At 40.1% G+C, this 27,789-nt stretch overlaps 1 protein-coding gene and 1 long non-coding RNA gene across 3 annotated transcripts in view; one reads left to right on the top strand and one right to left on the bottom strand.

Annotated features, from left to right (window-relative positions):
- Positions 1-786: 786 nt before the first annotated feature.
- The window catches only part of CDH13 (cadherin 13), a 426,254-nt gene continuing 399,251 nt past the window's right edge, over positions 787-27,789 (bottom strand). The window contains exons 12-14 of one of the 2 annotated variants that reach the window (XM_015640174.3): positions 21,733-21,966; positions 20,296-20,511; positions 787-6,166 (exon numbers count right to left, since the gene is read on the bottom strand). In XM_015640174.3, coding sequence (XP_015495660.1) covers positions 6,159-6,166; positions 20,296-20,511; positions 21,733-21,966 — 458 coding nt within the window. In that variant the 3' untranslated portion in view covers positions 787-6,158. Of the gene's footprint in view, positions 6,167-19,649; positions 20,512-21,732; positions 21,967-27,789 lie in introns of those variants that run through there. The other variant, XM_015640173.2, reaches the window with a different exon arrangement.
- On the top strand, positions 6,097-26,150 carry LOC117244983. The gene is made up of 4 exons (XR_004499040.1): positions 6,097-6,186; positions 7,060-7,130; positions 9,110-9,201; positions 26,070-26,150. It is a non-coding gene; the product is annotated as an uncharacterized LOC117244983 (long non-coding RNA).

Genomic DNA, 27,789 nt, shown 5'->3' on the forward strand with positions numbered 1-27,789 from the left:
TCCCCAGCTTCCTCTATTCTCACAGGTATTAAAAGGATATTTTAAGAGCTATTCTATCTTTGTGTGGCTCTGTCACTTTAGATAACTTCCTAGAAGATCTAAAATACAACCCACAGGAATTTCAAGAAGACGGCAGGCTTCAGCTTTAGGTTGGAATGAGAATTCCCTGGTAAAGAGGCATTTGTTCAACATTTTTTGGGTGGTTTGTGCAGTTCTGGTGCCTGGCTGCTCTCTCTAAGCTGAACTGATGGTGGTGGGTGGGGAAGGGGACCAGGTGAGGCACAAAGGAAATGCACAGAAATGGGTGAGAGCTCCTGGCTGCAGTCCAGCCTGGGGAGATCTGGTTTAGGTTTGGCTCAAGGCAACCTCTTTAATGGAAATGGAGCTTTAGACAGCGAATGATTGCTGTCACCTGAATATTCAGCTGCTGCTCTCTTGTGTGAGCAGAGCTTTTTCTCGTGTGCTCAAACCATGCCTGGAGTGTCCAAGGCCAGGCTGGATGGGGCTCTGAGCAGCCTGGTCTGGTGGTTGGAAGGAATATCCCTGATATTTAGATCATTCAAAAGATGATTTTTAAGGCCCCTCCCAACCCAAACCATTCTCTATGATTCTATTTACCTCTCTAAGCTCCCGATTCTCATTCTCAAGCCGCCAAAAATCATGGCTGCAATTTATGCCCTTCACTACGAACATCCTGGGCTTTCTGATGTTTAACACTTCCATTCTTTTACCAATCTGGAGGTCAGTTTGTGGCTCCTGTGGTGAGGTCTATGTCCAGACAGAAGGTAAAAGCCCATACATCCTTTATTTGAGCATTTCACAAATAAATTACAAGTTTCTTTGCAACCACGTCATAAATCAAAACGTTTATTTACACCTCAGAAACAGCAAGCGATTCAGCAACTAGGGCCCAAAGGAATGATTAACTGGAAAAGCAGCTGAATAAAGCATCTTGAAAATCAAACAAAATATTTTCCTCCTTGCTTGGACTATTAAAAAAGAAAAAAAAAGAATCATAGAAAGAATTAATCTTGATGGTCACTTAAAGGGACAGAGGTTGTTATGGGGTAGATGTGGTTTTACAGGAGGGTTCTGGATGAAATGGCAACAACAACACAATTTGTTTGTGCTGAGTTCCCCATCACAGTGCCCCAGACATGGATTTATTCCTCAGCTCCTGTCCCAGGGAGGACGTGTGTGCACCTCCAAACACCCAGCCTGGCTCTAGACTACATTCATTTCACCCCAAATTATGGGGTGCAGTCACTTGCTGACACACAGGAGGAGTGGAATGTTCAAGGCTGGATAAACTTTCCCAAGCAGCTGTCCCACTGAAAGCTCAGGAATGAGGAATTCTGGCTCTTAACCCTTCCCTTTCCACCACTGGAGACCTGCTGATCCACAGACAACTAAAAATGAGTGGGTAAACAGTGATGCATATCTCCAAATGATGTAATTGTGGTCCGAGGGGACAGCTCAAGGTAGCAGAAATACAACAGGAGAGCTGAGATAAGCCTAGGGTTTAGTGTGTGGGCTTTTACCTTTTTTATTTGCTTTAAATCAGACTGCCAGTACATGCTGTCCCTTATCTCATGAATTCATCCTTAATTGAGGGAATTAAACTGCTCATTCCAAGTCCCTGTGTTGTATCAACCCCCTTCCACCTGCATATATATTATACATATATTTATATGTGTATATCTCTATATATCTACATATATACACACATAGTTGTGCAACTGGAACCTTTCCACGGAGGGTGGGGAGCACATCCATCCCACAGGGACAAACCCAGAGCAGCTCCTGGTGGGTGAGTGAGGCAGGAGAGCAGGGCAGCCAGTGGGTTGTGGGCTTTGTGCAGGAAAGACTCAGCTCTATCTGCTTTAAAGAGAATAGTTATAATGATAATTACTAATGTGCACTGCATGTTACTTCTTCAGGATTATAAAGCACAGAGTTAACTGAAAGAAAATAATTGCTGTTTTGTTTTTCTTTGTGTTAGCATTGGACTGGATCTCTCAAACAAAGTTTTCTGGAGATGTAATAAAGGTAAGACAGGAGAAGAGTTTTGCTTTAGACTTTGTGTTCTCGAGCCAATGTGACTTTAGTATAATTATATTTTTTTTTTTTAATTAAATAAGACATTTTTAAACCTATTCTGAAAGTAACTTAGCCTTTGGACCAAGTGATGTAAAATTATTTGTGCACAGAATTCTGCTCCAAGTGAATTAGCAACATTTGAGAAGAGAATTGGCAGCTTCTCAGTATTTCAGACAAGAGGCCTTTGCAAAAGGAAAGACAAAAGTTGTCAATATCATAGATGTCTTTTTGTAGTGATAAGGCATTTAAGATGGGGCCCTACAAACTTCTTGTAAATCCATAATTTAATCAGGTTTGTATTATAGTGATCCAAAAAACAACTATGTAAGAAAACAGGACAAATTATCTGACCCCATCCATTTCAAATAAAGATTAAACCAAATTACTCTGGGAGCTTTAGAGACACCTTCAGCTGGTCAGGGAAGGGCAGGAGTCACCTGTGGATGGCTGGATGTCACAAACCCTAGATTTCTGATACTGGGTAAGCAATCCCGTGACAAATACTGCAGCTTTACTCTTCACAGCCAACCAGGAAAAAAAACCAAACAGTATGTGGGGAGGTAAAATTTCACCTAAATATGATTAGTTGAATCTCAGTTTGGGTGATGGAGCTGCTGGTTGATTTCCAGCAGTGTAAACACGATGAGAACAGGGCTCAGGGAGTGGGTTACCAGTGCTCCACCCTTACCTAATTTTCCTCCACACCCAGCAGGAAATTCACCTCATTTCCCTCTTTTTTTTACTCTTCAGACCTACAGCTACAGAACAAAATAGACATTAATAAATGCACACAGGCATCTTGGATAAACACACAGGAGGAGCACAGAGCAGGGTTCAATTAGCAACCACACCAAAAATGAGACTTTTCCTTTGCTAATAAACCCCTCTCACTGATGGTTATTCCCAATTTTTGTTTCAGCAACACACAGCCTTTTCAAGTGCAATGACTTTTACAAATAAAAAGTTTTGTGCATGTTACAAAATGATAACAAGTTCACTGCCTTTCCAGCTCTAGACAGAATTTATATATCTGCAAACACAGACTGAAATAAATGTTGGTGGGACTGAAATAGCTGGGTAGGAATAAGGGGTATGCTATAAAACCAGCAAACTTGGCTGAACAAATGTTAAACATAATCAACTGTTAGAAAATGATACAAGCAATTTTGTAAATTTTCTCCTTTTTCATTGTATTGTAGAATTAAATCACTGGTAATCATAGGGTAAATCATTGTTGCTCCATTGTTTCAGGAAATGGACATTGGTTTTTTGAGCCAGAGGTGACACTCTCTATTCAGGTAGGAAAATTCAGATTTTGCTGCAGTTCCTCACTTGTGTCACACCACGAACGTGCCACAGTCTGTGTCAAATGGGGAGAAGCATTGACAAGGCAGCTTCATCTTCTCCTGGAGTGCTTGGGTACACTTGGGAAAGGCTTTGTTATTATTCCTGCTTCAATGTGGGAGCAGAAATAAAGGGAAAATAGGAATGGAGGCTTGGCTGCACCATGGGTCAGAGCTTCAGCCAGACTCTGACCTCGATGCACATCAAAATTTTGCAGTGGATCCAAGAAGAAAGATCTTATCCTTGGGCACAGGGTGGTAGGAGGAGTCTTCCCCCTGTTCTAGCTCCAGGCAGAAGAATTTTCTCTTTGTTTCTCATTTTGGCTGCCCTTGGAATGATCCACCAAGTGCTCGGTGAGCCTTGGTTTAAAGCAGGGAGGGGCAGATTTTTCTGGCATTTGTTGACACCAGAGTCAAGGGGGGGTCTTTCCAGAGGTGGGCTTGGCTGGGTGGAGAGAGGAAAAAAGCAAGTAAAAAAGAGTATTTGTGGGGGAGGGTAATATAATTTCTTTTATTCAAGATAGAGGTTTTGTAGCTCAAAGCACAGGGTGCAGAATATCTTTGGGTGCATTCATTGAACATACACGTTGGAATTCCAGAGGTGCCGTACAGGAGTTTAAATCGTTCCTTTTGCAAAAAAATTCATTGAAAAGAATATATAATTTTTTTAATAAAAAAGATGTGATCGTTGATGGCAAAGCAGCAGCGTGGGCTCAGTAGAAGGCATGGGCAGGGAGAGAGGACAAGAAGAGTGCCCATGATCATGTTTGGGATCAAGCACTTCCCACCTGGGATGCCTGAAGCTGCCAAAGGCACTCCTGCTGTCCTTGACCAGCTCCCACTGACCCTGAAGTGCCCCTTTGGTGACCCAGAGGCTCCTGCAGGGACCAGGGGGGGATTTCACTTGGTCAGGACTGCAGGAGTTAAGCTGGAAGAGAAAAACTGGTCTGAAGGCAGCTCATATCTTATCAAGAAATCTACAACGCTAGGAAAGCTCACAACACAAACTCATTTTTCCTCTGTCGCTGTTGTTATTACTCCTTTTGATTAAAAAAAAAAATGGAAGAAAGATAAAAAAAAAAAACCTGTTTCATATTTGGTACAATACAGGTAGTTGGAGAAAAGCTATTGTACAGCAAATTTTAACCACCAACACACATTTAATATCTAGTGTAGCATTATGGGAAACTAAATATATGTCTGGACTTATTTTTAACGTTTCCAAAAATCTTTACTATTGTGAAACATAGACGTGGTGTGGAAGATATGCTCATAATCTCACTGTAGTAAGGATGCCATTGAGTATGACCCATAAGTACTGTAAAAATGCTAACTAAAGAATGCAGCTGCAAAGTTCTATTGCATAAGGAAGCTTTCTTGTTTAAACTTTAAATAAGCAAGTTTATTAAAATAGTCTAAGACACTTACCTTACCCTAGTTACTGGCAAGCTCTAATAAAAGCCACAGTCTGTCACTAGTATACTTTTTGTGTTAATTTTATAAAAATTTGGTGTGAGCTTTGATGGATCATTTACAGTTTATTAACAAGATGATCATCTTCATACAGTTAGAAGGAATTTTTTTTTTTTGACCTTACATGCTCACAGAATAAAAAAGGATCCATATTCATAGAGAACAAACACCCTTTTTTCCCATGTCTGCAAACAGGTGTGGTAAGTTTACACACACAAAGAAATGCTCTTGTTACTCTTAACTGGAAACTGTGTACATGTGTATGTATGTATATATATATATATATATATATCTCCAAAACGATGGGTTTGTGTGTTTGTGAGGGTATTTATAGAACAGGGCACCTGTGCTGCTCCTGGCACAGAGGCTGAGATCAGCGCTCTGCCAAACACCGAGGCTCTGTTGGCTTCTCACCTGCAGAGCTGATAAAAACCTTCTGCCACCTGCCCCAGAGAACCTTTCATCCTTCAGCCCCTCAAACCTTGGGTCACACCTGGCTGCTCCTCCTGCATCCTCAGCTCCCTCTGGGGCCCAGTAGAGCAGTTCAGATCAGGAGCAAGCCCCGGGGACTGGCATTTCTTGTTTGCTGAACCTGAGGTATGAGAAGGGCCACGGCAGAGCCCGGGGTGGGGTGGGGTGGCCACAGGCTCGCTCCTCCTGGCCACGCTCTAGACAGCAAACACAGCAGGTTTAGCCATGGTGGGACAGCTACAATTCATCTGTGGCTCTGGTTTTCTGCTCCCTCCCCTCTCACGCTCCAGATGAACATGGTATAAAAGCTAAACCTGTGGTATAACTCTTCTCTCTATATAAATATATATATATATACATACACTCATACATATACAAATACTAACCCACAGACAAAATATTTTCTGAACAGTTGAATAGCAACAAGTCAACAGATAGAAAAAAATGGAGTCAATCTGTTTTGATTTGTTTTTTTTTTCTGCTCCCCCAAGGTCGGGTTTGGATGTCATGGTCTTTTAACATTCAGAGAAAATTTGGAGTAAACCTTGTGTCCTGCAGGAGGAATCCAGGGACAAAGGGCAGAGGGGTGGAGGCTGTCGAACACCAAGGTACAGTCGGACAGATTGAGTGAGATTGCAAACTAAACTGGAGCAACTGAGGCCGAGGAGTGAAGAACAGTAATTGTAAACTGCAATCTTCAGATCTGACGGGTTTTTCCTTCTTCTCGTTGCCGTGGCAACTCGGTAGGACAGCTTCAAATGGCAGGAATTCTTACAGACCTAAAGGACACGAGATGGGGGTGAGTTTTGCTATGCAAATCACAGGATCTTTTAATTGTTTGGGGTTTTTTCCCCCCCAGTCAAATCATTGATTGAGTGCATGAGCATTGCCAATAGTTAAATATCAATTATCTGGGTCCAGCAGCAATTATTTGTGAATGCAGAAATGTCCTAGAGGAAATGTGGGCAGTCAGAGACCTTTGTGGTGCAATTCTGGAAGATGTGGTGAGGGGATAAATCCTGAGCCAGGACCTGATTCCCCTCCTTTGGACACCTCCATCAGTTACATTTGTGCAGGAGCACGAGGAAATGCCAGCCCCTCCCTACCTGCACACCCTGACAAGAAAAGAGCAAACAAACAATATCTTTTGAAAAATAACACTCTAATAGAGCCTTATAGTTTGTGAATATACCAGGGAATAAAAGGTGAATCATATTAATATCGCTACAGAAATATAAGACTTATATGTGGGGCTTTTATTAAATAAATTGAATGTGGCACTTGAATTCTGTTTTAGATGGACACTCTGATAATACCAAGGCAGCAAAGAAATTCAGAAAAGAGAGTTTAGGAGCAAATCTAACATTAGCTGTAGCTTACATTCAGCCTATAAAACCAGGAGAATGACACATCAAAACTCACTCAGCAAATGTTTGTCTAATATTTATTGTATCTGTTCTCTCAAAAGATTGTGAGATTGCAGTATTGACAGTTTTGTCCAGAGAAATGCAATGGTCAATGGTTAGATTCTGGTTTGTGCCCTTTAAAGTTTTAATGATCTGTTTGCCTTTTAGGGCAAATCAAATTTAATATAATTATTGATAAGGCTGTTTTGTTTTATCTATTTCTTTCTTGTTATCATTTGAATTGATGTCAGTATTGAATTCTGCAGCGATGCAGGCACCTGGATGCCAACACCTGCCTGGCCCCTTCCCTGCAGCTCTTCAGTTCTGGTAAACAAAGGTAAATAAAGCAAATTAAGTGTAAGAAATCCATAGAGGTGCTGATGGATGGGGCTCACTGAAGTGAGAAGTTTAAGTGAGATTTCCAAATAGGACAAAATCTGGAATTGCTTGGCATATGGATTTTTATCCTGCTGCTTAAAGAAAAAGTCTGGCCACAAAATCAGGGTCCAGACTCACATATAGGAGATTTATGGTCATGACTGCCAAAGTCTGGATATATTTGAGTTAGGGATTCAGCTAGAACTAAATTCTCGTAAACAACCTGATCTCCTGGGTAGTGAAAAAGAAAGAATCTGAGACTCTGATCTCACAGACAACCTGAAAAACAGCATTTCCAGATCCCAATGAAGCTTAGTGTCATTAAAGGGCATTTGTTTAACCCTGGCTCAAAGGAGCTGACACTGGCTCTGGGATTGACGAAGCTGCTCTGAATCCTTAGGAGATCCTTGGAGGGCTTCCTGCTAAGGACTGACACTTGTACATGATGAATGAGCAGCAGCTGTGGCGCTGAGTTTCTGTGCAATCCACAGGCTGAAACGTCACCAGAGAAATCTGTCAGCACAAATTTATAAATATCCCACCAAGCTGAGCAGCCAGTGAGCTGCTTCACCAACAGCCTGTAAATAAAGGCAGGATTTGGTGATTTATGTGCACACCTGAAGGAAAGCTTGTATATTTGACATTATATTGACAGACATAATGAATGTTTCTACCTTTCGTACACATTGTCTTTCCTGAGTAAATGATGTACAAAAACTAGTTAGCTCAGCTTTAATTATGAATCTTTTTCCTTTGTTATTTTTGTGTCTATGAAAGGCTGGTTTGTCTCTCACAATAACCTCTTGATCCTCCCTCTTACCCCACCTGCCTGTGCAAGCACCACCCCACTCCTTTCTCCTTTCACCTCAAAGCTCTACAATCCCTGCCAAGATTTTCCTTCACTGAAATCGCTTCTCCACATCTTCCTTGCTTTTGATCCATTAAATCACCTGCCTGAAAATCTGATGTTCCCTTGGTTCCTGGGACTATCTCCTCCTATAATTTTGCTATGATTTCTCTAATCACTTTTCCAGCCTGTCCTTCGGCTTTATTCCTCCAGCCCCTCATTTTTTAAATTTAATTTTCACCCCCACTTTGGTTTCTTCCCCTTCTCAGTGACACCATCCCTCCCTGCTCTGCAATCACATCGATGCTGACAGTTCAGAGCTCTTACTCTCTTCTCCCACTTTTCCATTTAGTCTAAAATGTCAGCCTCTAGCTCTGATAACTTTTGGATGTTTTCCTGACAGCTCAGCACAGCTACAGCTCAACTCTTAAATCTTCCCCCTGAAGCACTCCCTTCTTTGATTGCTCAGGACACCACCATCACCCTGCCTCTTGTTCAAGCCTGAAAGCACAAACAAACCAGAGGAGGTTTTTGTCATGGAATCTCCTTTCTAGGTCTGTATATTTAGGTTATGTCAATCTAGAGGATTCTCTCTCCCACATTGTCCCAAAGGACTTTTTGTAGCCATTCAAACAGATAAATCTCCTACCCAGGCTCTCACTTTGCAGGTTTGCAGCATCTTTTCTGAGCCCTTGACAAATTGAGCTGCTGTGTGTTCATCTCCTGCTGGCCTTGTGCTGTACAGAGCATTTTCCTGCTCTGCCACTTGGACAAAACTCTCTAGCTGTGGCTCCTTCACTGCCTCTTCCCCCTGCACATTCCTGGATTTTCCATGCAGCACCTGTTTTACCTCTTATTCACAGCCCAGGGTGACAACTTCCCCTTGATGTGTGCTCAAAGAAACCTGGATTTTTCTGTTTTCCATAGAGAGCTGTGTCCCAACATCTGCTGACACTTCCACAAAACCCTTGGCATTGGCAGAGGGTGCCAAGACTACTCTGAATTCAGCTAAGCCTTGACTGAGGTTGTGGTAAAAGAATTATTCCAAACCTGGAAGCCATTAATTAATGGTGATTGACCCTTTTTCACAGGTGGATTATTGAAGGAGTAGCTTTTGCCTCTGGAAATCAGGTTCAACACTCAAAGTTATGGTCTGTGGAATTTCAGTAGAAAACCATCTTTGGTAAGTAAGAGTACACAAGATCAAATCTATCTTGGTTCTTCCCATTGCACACAAAATTGATTGGAAATTGTTTCTGTCCTAGAGAGCATCGGTCTTTTCCTTTCTGTGGTTAATAACAGTGTCAGCTACAAATTTACCTCCTACGAAGAGTGGTAAGGTCATATAAGGTGTTAATTGGCCAAACATTCTGGCCAGTAACTTTTTTAATACAGGAATCAAGGATAACCAAAGTATTTCCCAGAAAACTCAGCTCTGAATGTGGGGAAATCCACTGAAACCAACACAACTGCTCTGTTAGAAACTCACTGGGCAGCTCTGAGCCTCTGGTCCATATTTAAAATCTCTTTGTTCTCCCAGCTGGATCTCCAGTGTTCATTATTGTTTCCTGTATAAGAATTGTGGTTTTCTTGCTGCCTTTTCTTTTTCTTTATTGTCCCCATAAAGAAGGAACAAATAAAAGTTCCAGAGAACTCACACAGAGCCAAATTTTTAGTCTACTTCTTATTTGAGCCCCAGCTCTAACCAGCTCACCTGGTGACTTTTCCACTCACTTTGAAGGGGTTGCATTAGTTTTTAATTTATTTTTTTTAACCCATTCTTATGCATTTTATAGCACAGACAATTCAAAGTTTGCAGCTGGCAGCAGCTCATAAAATATATTAGTATTTAAGGAATACTGTGATCATAAAATGTGCAAATAATGCGTGCAGGGAGTGCATTCGCTGATCAATGAGAACTATTTCTTTTAAGAACTTAATTCCCTGGTAAGCCTGTGCCTGGCAGGTTTAGATCTGTACACTAATGATAATTAGGCCTAGTAATTATTTTATTTTCTTTTTGTCAGCTCTGTTTTTATACCTGGCCTCAGCGCTCGGGAATTATTACACACCATGTGTTTTATATGCAGGCAGACAGAAATTACCTACAATGAGTGATTTGCTGCCCAAGACATTCAAGCCACGAAGGTGGGGTGGGAATTTTTGCTCTTATTTTGTCCCTTCCACCTTTCCCTTTGGGTACCCAGGGGTGGACAGCAGCACCAAGTGAGCACAGCTATAGGGAACTTATTTCTCCTGAAATCTCTCTCATTTCAATCTCTAATGCGATCTTCACCAATTCTATCTCACAGTTCTCCTCTGCTCTTCTCTGATACTTGAGAGACACATTCAGCCTCATTCCTTCTAAGATAACAGTGGGATAGCAGTGAAAAAGGCAGGGTTGGTGCCATGTGCTTCTGAATTATTCCATTTCTGGTCAATGGGCTCAGATAAGAAAGCGCAGCACGTTCTCAGAGCCAGCTGCTGGCTGTTGGCATCAGGGCTTTGGCCTTGGAAGAGAAGATTTGCTTTTCTGGTCAAGAAAACTGACAAACATTGTGAGAGTTTGTCTGGATCTAATGCACTGATAGCATTATTAAAAATAATTATGATAGCATTATTAAAAATAATTATACTGTGGGGATATAGGTCTGAGTACCCAGTTCAGGGTAGGGAGACTTATGACATAGAAAATTACATGCAATAATCCCCTCTTTCTACTAAGCTAAAGTCTGCTGACTGTATTTGGAGTTGATGGTGGCCAACTCCACAGGAAAGCCCTGAATTAGGGTTTTAAAAGCTGATTTGGTTTGAAAAGGTGCAATTCACCTAATTCAGCCCAAGTGTTCCTAATATTGGCCTCTTCAATGCCTGCAGAGACAGCTCCCTGCCTCTTCCACACTGGGCTAACTCAAGGTTTGCTCCTCATGTTCATCCATACAACAGAAGAAATTAGAGGAAAACAAATACACATAATTTAAGACAAAGATTTCATAAGCTGCATTCCAGGGAAAAAGCAGCTGGTAGGATGTAAATGCATTCCCTGTGGTTCAGGCTGCCAAGAGCTCACATTGCAGCAGAACCCTTCCCTTCAGCCAGCTAGCAGTGGTGTTTGCAGAACTTCTGGTCTCAGAAAACGCTCTTTTGGTATTTCCCAGCTTTCCCTGTTGCGGCCTGAGCTTTCTCTGAACGTGTTTAGATATTATTTTATTTTTTTTTAATGCTTATTTTAAAGGAACAGGTCAAGATTGAGCATTCAGCTTGGAAGATGTGCTCCTTATGAGGCCAAGCTCACCCTCTATTACACAGACTCTGCTTCTACATTGCAGTTAAAACCTCATAAAATTTAAAGGCTTTTAAGTTTCCTGCTGACCCTCTGTACAGGAATGAGCTTTACCCAAAATGCATTCATCCTTTAATTCCCATTAAAATAAGAGAGTTAACGCAGCTGGAGTTTGGAGTTCAGTTCATGCATGCTCCATTTCTTTCAATTACCCTTTCATCAGAAATATTACATTAATCTGGCATAATTAAAAGTCTACATTACATCATGGGCTTTATTGAAACCTCAGTAATGCTAAAGAGGTAACAAAAATGATAGAAGAGATCAGCACTGTGTTTCTGATTAGGCAGCTAATCAACATCCAGGTACTTCTTTCCTGGATTTACCATCTAGGAAAGGTCATTAATTAGAGGCATAGTTATTAGTTTAGATGTAGAACTTTGAAAAATATAAATTGTTTTCATGTGCATCACTGGTTGATTTGTCACAGGTAGCTTTCAACCTCAGAAGTTTCATAGTGTTTGCACCATGTGCCTATAAATTATTATAAATTTCCCCCCCAAATCCCACTGCATTTGAAGGACTATTCCCAGACAGATACCCCATATTTTCATTCCTGCAATTAAGAAATTTGGGGTTAATAGCAGCCAGAGCAAACTGGTGATCTCACTGGACACAACACATTGGGGAAGACTTTAAAAAGTCTCCAAGAGTAAATTAGTTTATCCTGAAAATTTGCAGTTTATAACATCACACACAATTTGTTTCTCATTTATGTGAGAAATTATTTGGAAGTTATTAAAGATGGGAAAAGCTCTGTGTGCATCAGGGCTGTGTGTGTGAAATGAGAGGCTCATAACTGCACTCAGAGCTTTGCTGGGCTCTGGTAAATCAGTGCTGGTGTTTAACACCAGGAGCTGAAACGCTGCCAGGGGCTCTGCAACCAGCCCAGACCAGCAGGGCACAGGGGAAAGGTGCCAGTCCCAGGGGACACATCCCCCTGCTGGGCTCATTTCACCTGTGTGACACCAGGAGAGGACATTTCCCAGAGTGCTGGGAATATCACACTGCTAATTTATTATTTATTTATAATTAATTATCTATTAATTATATTAATCTATTAGTTATATTTTTATTTATTTATATATATTTATATTATATTTAGTTATATATTTAAATATTTAAATATTTATATTATAATTTACTATAATTATATTTATTATAATAATTTATTGTTACAATTTATTATATATATTTTATCTATTATATATGTATAATATATTATATATTATAGTTTATATTTTATATATGATATTTTATATATTAAATATTATATATTATATTTTATATATTATATTTTATATATTATATATTATATTTTTTATATTATATTTTATATATTATATATTATATTTTACACATATATATATATAAAAATATATTAAAAATATATATATTATATATAGTGGCAGATCCAAAGCAGTGCTGGTGGAAGCCAAAGTGTCCCTCTGATGCTGGCAAGGGAACTGCTGAATCCTTGTTTGTGCCTTCCTTGTCAGGTACTCACACCCCTCTCTATGTAATGAGCTGTTCCTAAGTGCAGAAAAGAAACATTTATTGACAGAAAAGTTGCTCAGATAAAGCAAAATTCCAACTCTTCTTGCCTGGAAATTCAGAGTCGTGTTACCAGCTCAGTGCTTCCCTAGCTTTATCAAATAAAACACCTCCTAACAAAATTCCTGTTCTCCAGGGATGTGAAGTATCTCACTGGGAGAGGGGAGTTTAAGGGTAGAACAGCCAAGATGTACTCCGTTATTATTTTTTAAAATTAATGTGAATTTCAGTTGGATACTTTGCCAAAGCAGTGTTGCCTTCATTTAAGCAATAAAGGAATAAACACTTCCTCCATTTTCCAGTTCTGTCAAAACTAAAGAATTGCAGAGGTGGCTGCCTGCAGCCTGCATGGATTATTTTCTCCTGCTCTAATCTGATAAATTGAATGGAATTGTTGAAAATATTCAACAAGTGAAATGAATAAGTACAGTTTTGAAATAGCAGCATTGAACAAGTCTGCTGATTTTTTCATAGGGATGCTGGAAATGAAATGCATCATCTGTAGCAGGGAGCCAACGTTTTAAAGGACTGGAAGCTGCTCAGGCAGTCAGATCTCATCTCCCACAGCAGCACAGCACAGGTTACCATCAGTTCTAAATAAGCAGAACATGAACAATCCAGACACATTCAGATCTGTAGGTATAGACGAAACCCAGCTTGAAATCCTAAATTAATCATCTGAAGAAATTCTTGTTGGGTAAGAATAAAAACTAGAGTGAAGTATTATGCTTAGAAGCCACAGAAAAGGAAAAACCAAATAGAAAATTGCCAGGTTTGGTTGTGTTGGTATCAATGTGCTGATTTCAAATTTTTTGAAGAACTGCTCCTAAACGTGGCACTTATCTAAGCACCAAGCAATGACCTGCCCCAATTAATTTCATGAAAAAATTATGGCTTTGAGATGTAATCTGAGATACTCCAAACATTAATGGCCCTTTTAAAGGGCTTTGTAAGTATCCACTGGGTATTACAGAAGCAAAGGCAACATCACCAAACCTTTAGGCTCCTCCTAATCTTTAATATCCCTCCCAAATCTGAATAGAAAGCTGTTTACATCAAATTATTTGGATGTTATAGAATAGGAAAATATCCAAAACAAAGAAAAGAAACAAACATCCCACGGTGTATAATGACCATTAATGGCAGAAAAAAAATACACCAACTGGTCATCTGTTCAGTGCTGGTTTTTAATCATAGGCCACTCCAGAGCAATCCTGATGATAACTACCTGAAATTCGATATTTATGTGGCTTTAAGAAGTTGTTCAGCAAAGAAATACAAAATATTATATATCAACAATTACTGTGAAGTACTGTTGAGAAAATGAAAACATAAAAGCGCTCACTTGAATTCACAGCACTAAATGGGCTATCAAACCAATCCCTTTAAATGTCCATTCCATGTCTCCAGAATGACCATCAGCACTAATAGTGCAGCTCTCAGGGAAGGAGCTGTGTCTGCTCCCTCCAGCATTCCCAACACACACCTTCCAAACTGCCCTGTTTTCTCACCTCTGCACTTCTGCAACGTGTTTGGATGGCTTCAAATGTGTGTAAAATGCCATTTCCCACCTAATTGACTCGATAAAATGTGATGTTATTAAGCATGTTTTAAATATGCTGATGTGTAGTTTGGGGGCATTTCTATTTGTCTTGTCTGGTGTACAAACATCCTGTTCCCAATTATGGACATCCATATGGATTGCTGGACCATTCCAAGCCCCATTAACTTTAGGTGGGCTCCCAAACTGTGCAATATGTTGCAGGACTGGAAAAACCTGCAGAGAAATCAGAAGAGTGGACACAGCTCTGTGTTAAAATTGAGATTTAAATCGAGGCTGGCTCAAATTGAAGCAGCTCCTTAACCCCCAAGGCAGCCTTTCCTTAATAATCAACCAAAATCTTTAAGGACACAAATAAAAGTGGTGTTTTCCTCGTACAGGCATTTGAGAAAGCATCTATTTCATTGATATTTGGCTGCAAAAATAAGAATATCAATGTGGTCCCAAGCATCTGTAAAAAGGGCAGTGAGTGATTACTGGATATTGCTGCTGTTATTTGGTTTAGGAGGGTGAGATTTACATCTCTGGAACTCACTAGATATCAATATAAATATATAATATATATTGTAGTCTATCTATATATATATTATACAAAAATATCTATTATCTATAATTGTTGTATTTTATATATTCTATATTGATATATAGAATATATAATATATATCTATATAATATATATTTATATATTATTTATATAAACATATACATATATATTATATATATATATAAATATTTTACTTGGAGAGCAAAATTCAGGTGATATTTTAGATACCTACATGGTTGTGCTCTAGCACAAGAATGCAATTCAAATTAGAGCAGTGCAAAAAAAAACCCAACAAAACAAACAACCACCTCAATAAAACACCTTTCAGAGCAAAACTCTCCCCATTTTGATGATTTTCACAATTCTAGCCAAAATAGGGATATTTCATTTCTCAGAAATGGGAAAATGTATCTTGCTCAGTCTTTTTAATTAAGCTGATTTTTTTTAACTTATTTTTAAATAAACTGCTCTGCAAAGTAGAAAATTGCTGTAGAAGATTAAAAGGTGCTAAAATGTCTTAAAATGTAAAGAGAAAACCACCAAACCCAACCAACAAAACAAAGAAACAAACAAGAATTATTGGTTTTAGCAAATTCACCTATTGGGAACCCTTCCTCTGATGGTTCCTCTGGAACTGGATGGAACAGAGATGAATTTTTTCCTTGGGAAAAACCCAAAATTCGACTGTAACAACTGAACTGTGGAGCCCTGAAGTAAAAAAGCAACCTGAATGGTTAAAACTAAGCCAAGTAACTGAAAATAAAGGCTGAAAAGTGGGAATGAGCAGGTAACAAATCTGCACAGGTAATGGGAAGAACAGTGACCTTAAAGTTCTGCTGCATTTCAAACCTGCTGGGGTTTGTTTGATTTTGGCACCTTCCAGGAATTCATTGTTTCACTTCTCAGCCACTTGATGTTCCTACACAAATAACAAGGGGAAAACAAGAGATACAGGGGCTGCTGTTGCTTTGAAAAATGAGTTGGGTGAGAGATAACACTGCAGGATTAACTCTGCCTCTGAAATTCAAACCCACCAGTTAAATATAATTAGATTTGGTTTTTTTGGTTTTTTTTTTGTTTTGTTTTGTTTTTTTCTTTTGTAGTGGTTTAATAATAAATATATCATTTTCAAGGGGGAAAAAATGCCACCTGTATTTTCTCTATGGGCCCTGTAGCTGCATTCCTCAAATCAGAAAAAGACAATACAGTGAGGGACAGCCAGCACTAAATAGGAAAAGTTTGTGGAAATTACTAGGAAATTAAATTCAGGGGTATCTCAAAGGCTTCTTTGCAATTGCAGCACAGACATCTGTGCAAGTCTCTGTTTTACAAACACACCTGAGGCCTTTCACCCTGACTTTAACAAATTAATTGCAATGTAGAGACCTCCAGCTTATTTAATTTCTTTAAGGAAGCGTTTTCCTCCCTCGTCTGGCACCTCACTTTCTGTTCAGAATAATGGAACACTGCTTATTTCAGCTCAAGTCAACTTCCAGCCTTGTAGTCCACTGGCCAGGTGAACAAAAAAAGCTTCTTATTCCTGGTTGATAGTCAAAAAAGATAAAAAATTGGGTTTTTTCAACGTGAAGTGTTCGAATCTCAGTCTTTTTATAGCAAGGAAATGTAAGTAAAATATGTGACTATTGTGCCTTTGGTTGTTCTTTTATTCCCTTCATTCCACACATTTGAATCTAACGTGGTCTTTTATGTTGGTAGAATGTGAAAGAAGATATGAAATGCAATTACCATTCTATGATTATGCAATTAAGTGAAATAGTTATTATAAAATCAAAAGCCCAGAATTCAAATACTACTTTAATTACTAATAATAATATAAATAATTTGTAATAGATCTAAAGCTTAGTTCTGCCAGCCAGAGTGGTTCTTTCTCCATCTCCCATAGGGCCTGGGGGAGATTTTGTTGCTGACTTTGTTATGGCAATATGCACAAATTTGCTTTTTGCTTGTTTTGTTTTGCCTCTATCTCCATCCCTCATCCTCGTGCAATGTTAGAGCTGCTCTCTCCCTGAAAGCATTGAGGAGCCTTCCAGAGGGAAGCTGTTTGTAATTCTGGTGGTGTTGAGGTGTCCTTTTTTACATTAATTCTGGGCAGAGCTGGGTCAGCTGTGTCCCTGGGAACACGAGGTGACTGAGGCAGAACTCAGGACATCATGGACAATCTCACTCCAGCACCAGACCTGCTCCTGACATATCTTCATTTTTCCCCAGACCTGCTCCTGACACATCTTCATTTTTCCCCACTTGCTCTTCTCCTCAAGGAACTGATTGCTGTCCCCTCCCTGACCAGGAACACAGATTTTCTTTTCATGTTTTTTCCTCACCCTGAAGCACTAAATTCTGGATTATATCTGAACATTTGATCCTGTCTCGTCTCCAGTAATGGCAAGGAAAAGCTGACACAGGACAAAATGCCACCACAAGAAGTCTCATCTTAAACATGCATTAATGACAAGTGACAATATTCTTTCCAATATTTGTCACAATTACCTATTGAAACTTTAGAAACTTCTGTGCCTGTCCAGTCTCCATCACTCCAGCCTGACCTCAGTAAATCCCAGTGGTGATTAGGTCAAATACAAAATATATAAAGATGCTCCTTTTACCAAACAACTTTGCACTCATCACCTTTTAATTCCACCTCGATGTTTTGTTGTGCAAATCTGCCCATGTATTTTGGCATTTTATATTTTCTATTTCTGGCTGCCAGAAACTCCTACATTTTTCTGGTTCTGACTATATCTACCTTCCCAGGGGCTTCTGGGCAGCTCTGCAGTCTGTATCCCATTATCCTTCAATATAGTGAGCACAGTAGGATAGCTCCAGAATGGGAGGAACTGCTGGGTTTTGCATCCATTTCAGTTTTAATCAGGCTCTTCACTTGTGTGCTCAGACACTTCAGAAATCTGCCACATCTGACTTCTTTCATGATTTACGAAGGAGGCACATATTCTAAGTATAGATAATAATTGCACCATTTAAATGATAATACCAAGATGTTTTCTATAGGAAAGATATTCATGCAAGGCTCTTTTACCACAAGCAGCTCTTTCAGAGGGCTATCTATCCTCACACCAGATGTCAAATACAAAAAGAAATACTTTGGCATGAGTAACAAAGTTCATTTGACTGAAGGATTTACCTCCCAGGAACAAGAGCCACATAAAACACAAATACTGGGAGCAAAGTGAGCCACGTAAGGGCTTTTGCTAAAATTAAACCCATAACTTGCCACTAGAAATGGGACGTTTCATCTGTTCAATAAGCACTAAAGTTCTCTTTGTTTTTATGGCATCGTAATCTTTGATTACTCTGATAAATATTTGGACTATACAAAACATTGCAATGGAGCTAATCACAGTTATAAAAAATCTGTGTGTGGAAATGAATTGGGAAGGGGATGCTAGCAGAGCATTTCAGAGAAGTTCAAACACAGAACCACATTATTTTAACTGGCTGCCAGCCCCATTCTTTCCTGCCTCCATGCAGTCATTCACACCTGAGGAAAATGCTCAGGGGTGTTGTGGTGCTTGCTGGCTTTGCAGAGACATGGCTGGGTATCAGCTCCAGAGGTGGAATGACAGCCATGGGATGCCCTTGGGATGCCCTTGGGATGCCCTTGGGATGTATTCCACCCACAGCTGAGCTGGACAAGACCTGTAGCCAAGGAGAGCAACTCAAAAAGTGCTTTCCAATACTTAAAACTGGCTTTATAATTCAACCTAAGGAAAATGATCAGACTTCTTGGTGGGGGCTGTAAAGAACCAACATGAAAATAACAGCTTTCCAAAGAAAAAAGCTTTTTCTACCTCATTGTATTCTGAGCAGATGCACCAATGTAAATAAAGTTCAAGTGCAAATCACGTCAGATAAGAAAGTAATTCCAGTGGTGAAAGTCACGCCTAGCTTAGCAGCAGCAACGTTTATGAAGTGGCAACAAGAATATATTTGAATCAATGGGCTGCATATTTATATCACTGCTGCAATAGTGTCACACCCTGTCAAATATTTTTAACATATTACTCCTAACAGCTGAAGTTTGCATTTGGTTCCAGGAGACTGAACCCAGCCCAGCTGAACCAAAGCCAAAGCAGACACTTTAGATGTCACTGATTGAGACTAAGAACAGGAATTTGCACTTAGCATTTATACAGTCCTTTTCATCTTCAAAGAGCATCACAAACATTAGCTGGTACCAGCTCGCTCACAGCGACCTTCATGCCAACCTTTTGGGATAAAAGGAGAAGAAAACATGGACAGGATGTGTAATCAAGCACACACCAAGCCTCAGATGTGTAAAGGATCTCTGCCTTGACCTCGTGGCAGATTTTCTCTGATGGACAACACAAGGCCTTTCAGCATGGCTCAGGTTTTAAGTCACCATACAATGTACTCTGTTAATAGAAGGTGAAGGTAACAGTCCTTAAGTAACAGATTTACTATCTGTAGCTACAGCTACTCCTTTGGAGCAGAGAAATTCAAAACTAACACTGCATCAAAAATTTTGCTGGCAGCTGTCACAGGGCTAGGCAGGGACACACCCAGTTTAAGTGGTGGATTCCATGGCTTGGAATTCCTACTTTTGAATCATTCTGGGATTTTTTTTTTCCCCACTTCCAGTTCAAGTTAGCTCTCCAAATGAGATTTACAAAATTCCTTTCCCAGAAACAGCAGAAATTTCTTTTACCTGTCAGTTCTCTCTGCCCTCCAACCCAGACTGGGCATTTGATTATCAGCTCTGGGTGGTTCTAAGCCCAGAATCTCAAATAAGTTCCTCGTGTTCCAGTCACTTGCACATTTTATGTGGAGGAATAGATTGAAGCAGACAGTCCTCGCTTTCCTGGTGACCCAGAACAGCCATTGTTACATGAACACCTTTAATCTCCTCTTTCTGGGTTTGAACTGAATTCAAGTGGGGAGAGATGAAAGCAAGCGTTGCACAAATCTGCTACTACAGCTGGTACTTCTTAGTTCATCATATGTTAGCTCTGATCCCCTTTGATTCTTCTTAAAATTATTGCTTCTATTTCTTAATTTGACAATCAGGCATTCATTGCTATTTTATTTTTTTTACTATGGAAATCCCCCTACCCCCACCTTTCTCACAGCTATTCCCTCATGGAAAAAAGAACCCAAAATTACAGCATTATGATATCAATGTGTGAATTTAACTTCTCCCTTGGAGGGTTTTCTGATGTAGAGTTCAAATGAGCAGATCAACAGCACCTCATTACTTACAGCTCAGCAAAAGACTTACAAAATAAACTGAGGAGTGAAAGGAGGATTAGGGTCAGGCTGATGTGGAGAGCATCAGATGCACTGCAGTCCATTTTGGATTTCTTGCAGGTACACACTTGTAATCTCAGTTCTGTGGTGTTGGTCAGAGGAGGTTTTCCAGAATCTGTCACTGAGATGGGGATGTTGTAATTGGCCTTTTTCAGGTTCTGAAGCAGGATGACCTGGGCATGAGTATCTGCAAAGGATGAGGGGAGAATTAACCAAATGTTGGTTGCTTGGAAGAGTGAAAGAATCTACAAGCAACATCAGACACGCCAGTTAGTCATGGAAATCAGGAAGAAAATGAGGATACACTAAGAAAAAACTAATTAATTGAATTGGAGGGAAGAGACAGTACTGAAATTCTTTTATGGTCTGAAATCCAATTACAAACTTATTCCAAACCCCACCAAAAGAAAGACTTGTAAGAGCCTCTTTTGTTTAAATACATTATTTGGTCTGCAAATTATTGGTAGAAGTTTGCAGTTAAAACTAATATACTATTGACATGCTAGGGCACGTCACCCCAAAAACAACAAGAAGAGATAATAAATTAACTTGCTAAAGGAAAAAATAACTCTTCTTGCCAGGAAGTACAGGCAAAGCTGCTGAAACACTTCCACAGTTTCCCAGAGAAGGCAGGGAAGGGAAGTAAAACCCTTTCCAGATCCACAGATCTTCTCCACCTGGGCACTGGGGGCCACAGCAGCCCTTGGCACACAGGTGGGGGTGATAAGTCCTTTAGGGTGGGACAGAGGGGTGCTTTGATGTTTGGGGAATAGCCCAGAAAACAGCTCCTCCCCTTTGTCCTGCAGGCAGGTACAACCATCACATCCATCTCTAGTTTCTTCTAAAACTATGGCATGGACTAAAAGATTGGAGAGTGGCAGAGAAAAAGAATACATTCCAGAATAGAAATAGGAATAATCTACATTAAGAAGAAATGTTGCACTTTGTGCCCTCAAATTTGGCATACAAACCTTCTGCAACTGGGGTATTTTATTTTGGAAGAGTTTAAATACTTAAAAAGTTTTTCAATTAAATTGCTAAAGTCCATGCAAAACTTTCATGCTGTCCTATAGCAATGCCTTGTGCACCTCGTGCAAGCAAATTGTGTGCCATGAGATACAGTAATCTTCACAAAATCCTCAGTCATTGTAGCCCCTCATTAATGCAAAAGTGAAAGGAGAAAGTTCAGCCAACATAACAAGAAAAGGAGCTGCAGGTTTTGGAGCTGGAGTGTTCCACAGGCAGCTGGTCCAGCAGACACAGCACAGGCTAAAGCAGCAGCAGTGGGTCCATCCTACAAACCTTTCACACAAAACCCCTCCTAAATTCCCCCAGTCCCTCAGGGGGAGTACACTGGGATGGAGGAGAGGGGGGAATCAATGCACAATAATCAAAATGACAGCCTTACTGTTAAGCCTGTTGATTCTCCACAACTTTTCTGGGCCAGATTGCTTGCTGAGTTCAAATTTGAATGGGTCTGTGTTGGGGTGAAGGTCTTTATCTGATGCTCCTAGAACCACTACCCTGAGATCTTTTGCATCATCACAAACTTTTGCCAGTGTTGGATAAAGGGATGGGACGTTGTCATTGACATCCTCCAAGGTGATGTGCAAAGTTCCAGTACCCGTAGCAGGAGGGTTACCTATAGGAAAAAAAAAACAAACATCTGTTTATTAAATCACATTTCCATAAACTCTTGCTCCTATTTGCACCTGCAGGCTTGCAAAGGGAAATAATTTTTATTGTTCTTACCTCTTTTATATGGAAATTATTGCTTAAAAAACCTGATGAGTCACTCTTGTAAATTCGTTGCTGATTTTCAGAATGAAGCCTGTCTGATTCTCCACAGTATGGAAAATTATTCTAATGAAAACCTCTGGGAGAGGAATATTTTGAAGTTAAAATGAGAGTAGGACATGAATAGATATCTGGAACAGAATCTGTTCATCAGCACATACTGAGAGAAACATAGTGGGAACCATCCCCCAGATAGACAGCGCTGTATTAAAAGAGTCAGGAATAAGATAAGTAAGAGGAGAAGTGTCAGCAGAGAGGAATCAGGTGGTGTGGTGGGTGCCCAGAAGCAGAACAGGAGCAGATCATTCCTAACAGCGCTGAGGGCCACGTGCAGCTCTGTCAGAGAGGTGAAAGCTGCCAGAGGCAGCTCTGGGAAATGAGATGGGTTATTTACCCCGTGCCAGCAGCGCTTTCAAACCTTTGCAATGATTTGCCAGGCAGCCTCAGCCCTGACCCCAGAGCCAGCTGCAGAGGTGAGGCTGCTGTTTATTCTGCACTCCAAGGCTCCGTGCCAGGGCTGTGAGTGACAAACCAGCACTGGGGGAGCTGGGAAGGCAGAGTTTGCCTGCTGGGAGCGGGGCTGGGACCAGCACCTCATTTCACAGGGGTCACACAGGAGCTGACAGGCCGTAATAACTCCAGTCACTGCAGTCTGTGCCATGGCTGAGCCACTGCCTCCAGCCCAAAGCACAACAGCTCCTCTCAGCTCCCTTTGGCACCTCGATAAAATCATCTCAAAGTTTTCTGAATGCTCATTTTGTCCTTTAATGTGGCCGGCACTTAAGGGGGTCTCATCTGAAACGTGTACTCGTGAGTTGTTAATTCCTCTTTATTTCTGGTTTAGCCAGGGAAAAGTGTGATCCTGCACTTCCCTGAGCACAAACCCTTCCCAGAATGGGTTCAGGAGGCTGGATTCAGGGCAAGGTGCCGCAATATTTACAGATATTTACAATATCTCAGCCCTGCAAGAGATTCCCCTCAGCATAATCACCCTGCCACAGCAGCCCAATAACCTGGGCTTTTGAAAGGAAACTTATCCATAGAATATTTTAATAAACTGAGTTATTGCTGTGCTGGGAGAGAATCCCAAAGCAGCAGCAAATACCCCGTGGTCTGGATCTGATAAAGTGCTGCCTCCAGCAGAACCAATCAGTCCTTTCAATAACAAATGTTACTAATGGTGACACTTCATCTGTTTCCTGCGCACAGAAATGCATCACAAAGGCAGAATGTTCATCCTTCTCCAGCCTTGCCCTCCCCTCTCATCTCACACTTTGTCATCAGAAGGGTTAGGGTTGAGTTCTTTTTAATGAAAAAGAAACTATTTTTCACTTTTTATTGGACTAATTGAATTTACAGAAAGACTCCAATACGTTTTTTGTTCTTGATATATTATTAAGTAAAGTCATACGGCAGAATGGATGAAAAGACATTCTAGTATTTGAAATATGATCATAAAAGCCAGCCTTTCATGCACTTAATTAAACTGCTGTCTTTAATTTTGAATGCATTATTTCCACACTGGACTGATAATGTCTTATGCACTGCCCTTCTTATCTTTCTCTGAAGTCAGTGATATTAAAATCTGCCTTTTGAAATGAAGAAGCCAACAGAATTATGGATGTCCTGCTATTTTGTCACACACAGATATGGCTGCGTTCTCCCTGCCATGCAAATGTTACACTCTTTGTATGGTTCAGGGGCTGGGCAAATATTATACACACATAAAAAAAAAAAGAGAGGAAGGAAATTGCTTCTGTCCATTTCAATGACTTATTCTCAGCTTGGTTTATTTATAATGATTTAAGCAAAAATCTTTCATTGATTTATGAAGACCTCCAAAAGAAAAACAAGCAAATGTCAGGGTCATAAACTGGAGCTTGTTAACACACGTCATAAAAATGTAACAAGAAATGAATCAAGCAAAAATGGTCACAACTCATCCATTGGGAATACATAACTTTCATAAATTTGATGGTATTATGCTGTTGAAATAATTCAAAATCCCAGGATCTCCAGACACTTTGATTTTGAAAGGAAAGTTACCCATAGAATATTTTAATTCTGAAGTAAAATTTTTAATTTGGATTGTCAAACCTTGTGTCTGAAAGCAGAATTAATGAGCAAAGCAAGACCTAAAGGGTCCAACAATCCTCAGGAACAGCTTTTCCAAAGAACTCTGATCCCATTTGCCACTGACCAGAACTGGCCTCCTCTTTATTTAACAATTTAAATATTTGTGTGCCCTTAGAGCCACTGGGGACAGAGAGAATTCCAGACTCCCAGAAGTGGCACATCTGGGAATGTACCATGGCAATCATGGGAGAGAAACAGCATCACTGCTCTGTGTAAAAGCTGCTGAAACAAAGGCTGAAGGATGGATAATTTCACACTGAAACAAAGTGAAAACTTGCTGGTGAACTGAGTCTCCAATGCAAGGGGCTGGTACCAGGAAAAGTGGATTTTAAATCGGATTTTAGTGCTACCATCATAAATAGGCCATGCTGGTAGCTCCAGTTGAAAAAAATTAGTTTGAAAAGAAATGTTACAGAAAAAGATACTCTATACTTTTAATGCTTGAATCTTAATGAAGAGCTGCACAGAATAATAGCAGGATCATTAAAGTCACACGATTTACACCCTGCTCTTCAGACAAGGGCTCTGAGAGCAGCGCTTCTCACGCTTTCTAATGCTGCTGCTCTGAGAATCTAAACACAAATTTCTGTCTCATCCCTCACACTGGGTTTTTTTCCCCCTCCATATGCTGTTTTTCTGCTCAGAAGATCTGTGCTGGGTGCTTTGGCAGCAGTCCCATCCCTGCAGGCAGGGATCCCAGCAGACAGCCCCGTTCCTCTGCATCCCCTGCTCAGGATGAGCTCCAGAACGGTTCAGCCAAAGCAAATGGAACCAGGAGAGGGGGACAACACCAAAATCGGGGTGTGCTGCTCACAGAGCTGCTCTCCTCAAAGCCATATGCTGACATTTTGTCCCTAATTCCCCATGAATTCCAATTTCCTATGCGTTTTCCATATATAATAACATACAGATGCTTTGTAAAATATATAAAATAAATAAGCTTCCAAAGTTACAACCCTTCATTCATCCCCTCAGATAATATATGCTGCTTCTGTTTTTGAGTAATTACATTTCAGAAGAGCACAGCTCTTTCAGCATATCAAATTGCTACTGACATATGCCATCCGTCTTAAATACTGTTTTCAGCATTCTAATTTCTTTTTCCAATCATGAGTCCATGATGACAAATTAAAACAATATTTTGTGTGCAATTCATACTTTACTGAAATTTAAAATGGCAAGAAAAGGATGATTCTTCAATTTATTTTCTCTTCTCAATTAATACAGCAATTAAGATAAGGGGTATAAAACTGGCTTAATTGGGTTGCCATGGTAACTAATTGCCTGATTTCTTCAAAAATAGTGTGTTTTAGGTGGAATCAATCTATGGTAATTGAATTATGTACATCATGGAGCGAGAAGACAGGTTAGATACATTCAAGGAACAGTTCTGATTGCAAACTGCCACACATCTCTTTGTTACTCCAGCTTTTTTGAGGTGCTGCATGTTACTGCTCATCACACCGAGTGCAGAATAATAAGTTTTCTTTCTAATGATTAGCAGTGCCAAGACTTGCACAATAAACGGGATTCAGGATTGTTTGGGCTCAGCTGCTCCTTGGGAATACGGGAAAAAGTGGAAACTAAACCTTAATTCAGTGTTTCTTCATTTTGCTCAGGAAAACTGACACACTTGCACAGCTCACAAGTGTGACTCTGCCACAAGGAAGGTCCAAGATGCTCTTTTTTTTAAACTGCCCAGTGTAGGTCAAGGCAAACCCTCAACTCACAACTAAAATTACTTTTAATGAGGTTTATTCTCTTTGGTTAATGCAGCAGAAGTTCTTACATTCCCAATTTTTGTCTCAGCAGCTCCCTGGTGATAGGAATGGCAGGGAAGGAAGGTGGAATTCTCATACTGGACCAGACTCTCACACTGGGACAACATTTCTGGCTTTAGGTGGGACCCCACTGGGGTGCCACGAGAAGAGTGAAATCCAACTCCAGTTTGCATTTAAGCCAAGCAGCAAGATTGTTGTGTCATTATTTGTCTCCAGGTGACAGCCATGGGCAACACAGGTGGGTTTTCCATCAGTCAAGCAACCAAAAAAAACCCCAAAGATTTTGTTTTTACAGAGATAGATAAAGGCTACACAATGGGATATTAATTCCACAAGAAAAGAGTGATTATTGCATAAATAAGGGAAATCTGGGGACAAATTATTATTCATGCCTCTAAAAGGGAGTGGAGAAACGAATCTTTAAAAGATTTCACACATTTTCCAGGTATTTTTTAGCTTCACCTCCAGCCATTGTTTCCTCCTCCCTTACTTTTTCTAGACTGTGACTCAAACTCTCAGAACACAGGGCAAAAATGACCTTTCCTGGTGAGTTTCTAGCTTGGCTGAATGAGAAAAACATACATGTGTTCTTCTTTGTGCTCCTCATCCCAGATTCCCAGCGAATAAAAGAATCTGCAGGGTGACACCACAGTGTGGTCACAGAGCACATTTGGGAGGTCTGTTCCACAGGGGTTTCTCAAACCCAGATGATTTCTGTGTGTTTCACAAGGGTGTGATTGGCAGAAAAGCTCCCAAGAATGCTGTGACACCGCATTGCCTTCAGTGATTAGAGTGCTCAACCCAGGAAATAAAATTATCACCATTGTTGGCACTTTTATTAATTGAATGAAACCTCTGATGTTTCCCAAGTTTGCATAAACCTGACTTTGCCCCATTATCAGCTCATTCTCAGATTAAACACAGTTCATGACACTTTAATGTGTTAACTCTGCTGCATGGTATTTCCTACCAGTGTTTAATTTCTTCTTTAATAGGCCAGAGACTTTGTGCTCACACAGGTCTTTAATAAAAAGTTTCCAAATTCTAAGGACACTACGTTGACCTTTTACTGAAATCAAATGTACTGAGAAAATTAGGATATTTCTTCCAAAAAGTCCTTTTTAAAGTGTAATGCACCCCCATAAAAGGTCAAAAATTATTATCTATAAATTAACACTCTTTCCATCAAATTTGCTGTTACACATTGTTTCAAGTGTGTTTGGGAAGATACAGGAAATGTTTAGATCAGGAATAACATAATTCATACTTAACCACCTTCAGCTGCAGTTAATTTGATAATGCTGAGAAATAATTTCATAAAGGTCAAAAGGAATCTCAGAAAGAGCTAATGTATTTCCTGCAGTGGAGTGACTTCATTTTCCATGCCCCTTTCACTGCTCCTGTCCTACTGGTAAAGAACAGTTTTGTGGCATCCCAAAAGAAAATAAAGATGTGATGGATTTATACAAAGAACTACCAAGCACAAAGCTCCAGGTTTTACTTATGACAGAAATATTTGTATTTATGTGTTAGAATATGTCTCATGTACTTTAGCTCAAGGTACAAGGTATGATTTTTGAGTTATTGATTATAAATTCTGTTGAAGATGATCACAGATCTGGCAGTGCCTGCTCTGCTGGGAGCTGCTCTGGGTTCCAGTTCCCACTGCTGGGCTGTGCCCTGGGCATTACCTGGGCTCTCTGTATTTCCAGGAAAGGAAAGAAAAGCCTGTGGCAGCTCAGACTTCCTCA

The sequence above is a fragment of the Parus major genome, chromosome 11 (genome assembly GCF_001522545.3).
Source record: "Parus major isolate Abel chromosome 11, Parus_major1.1, whole genome shotgun sequence".
NCBI lineage: Eukaryota > Metazoa > Chordata > Aves > Passeriformes > Paridae > Parus > Parus major.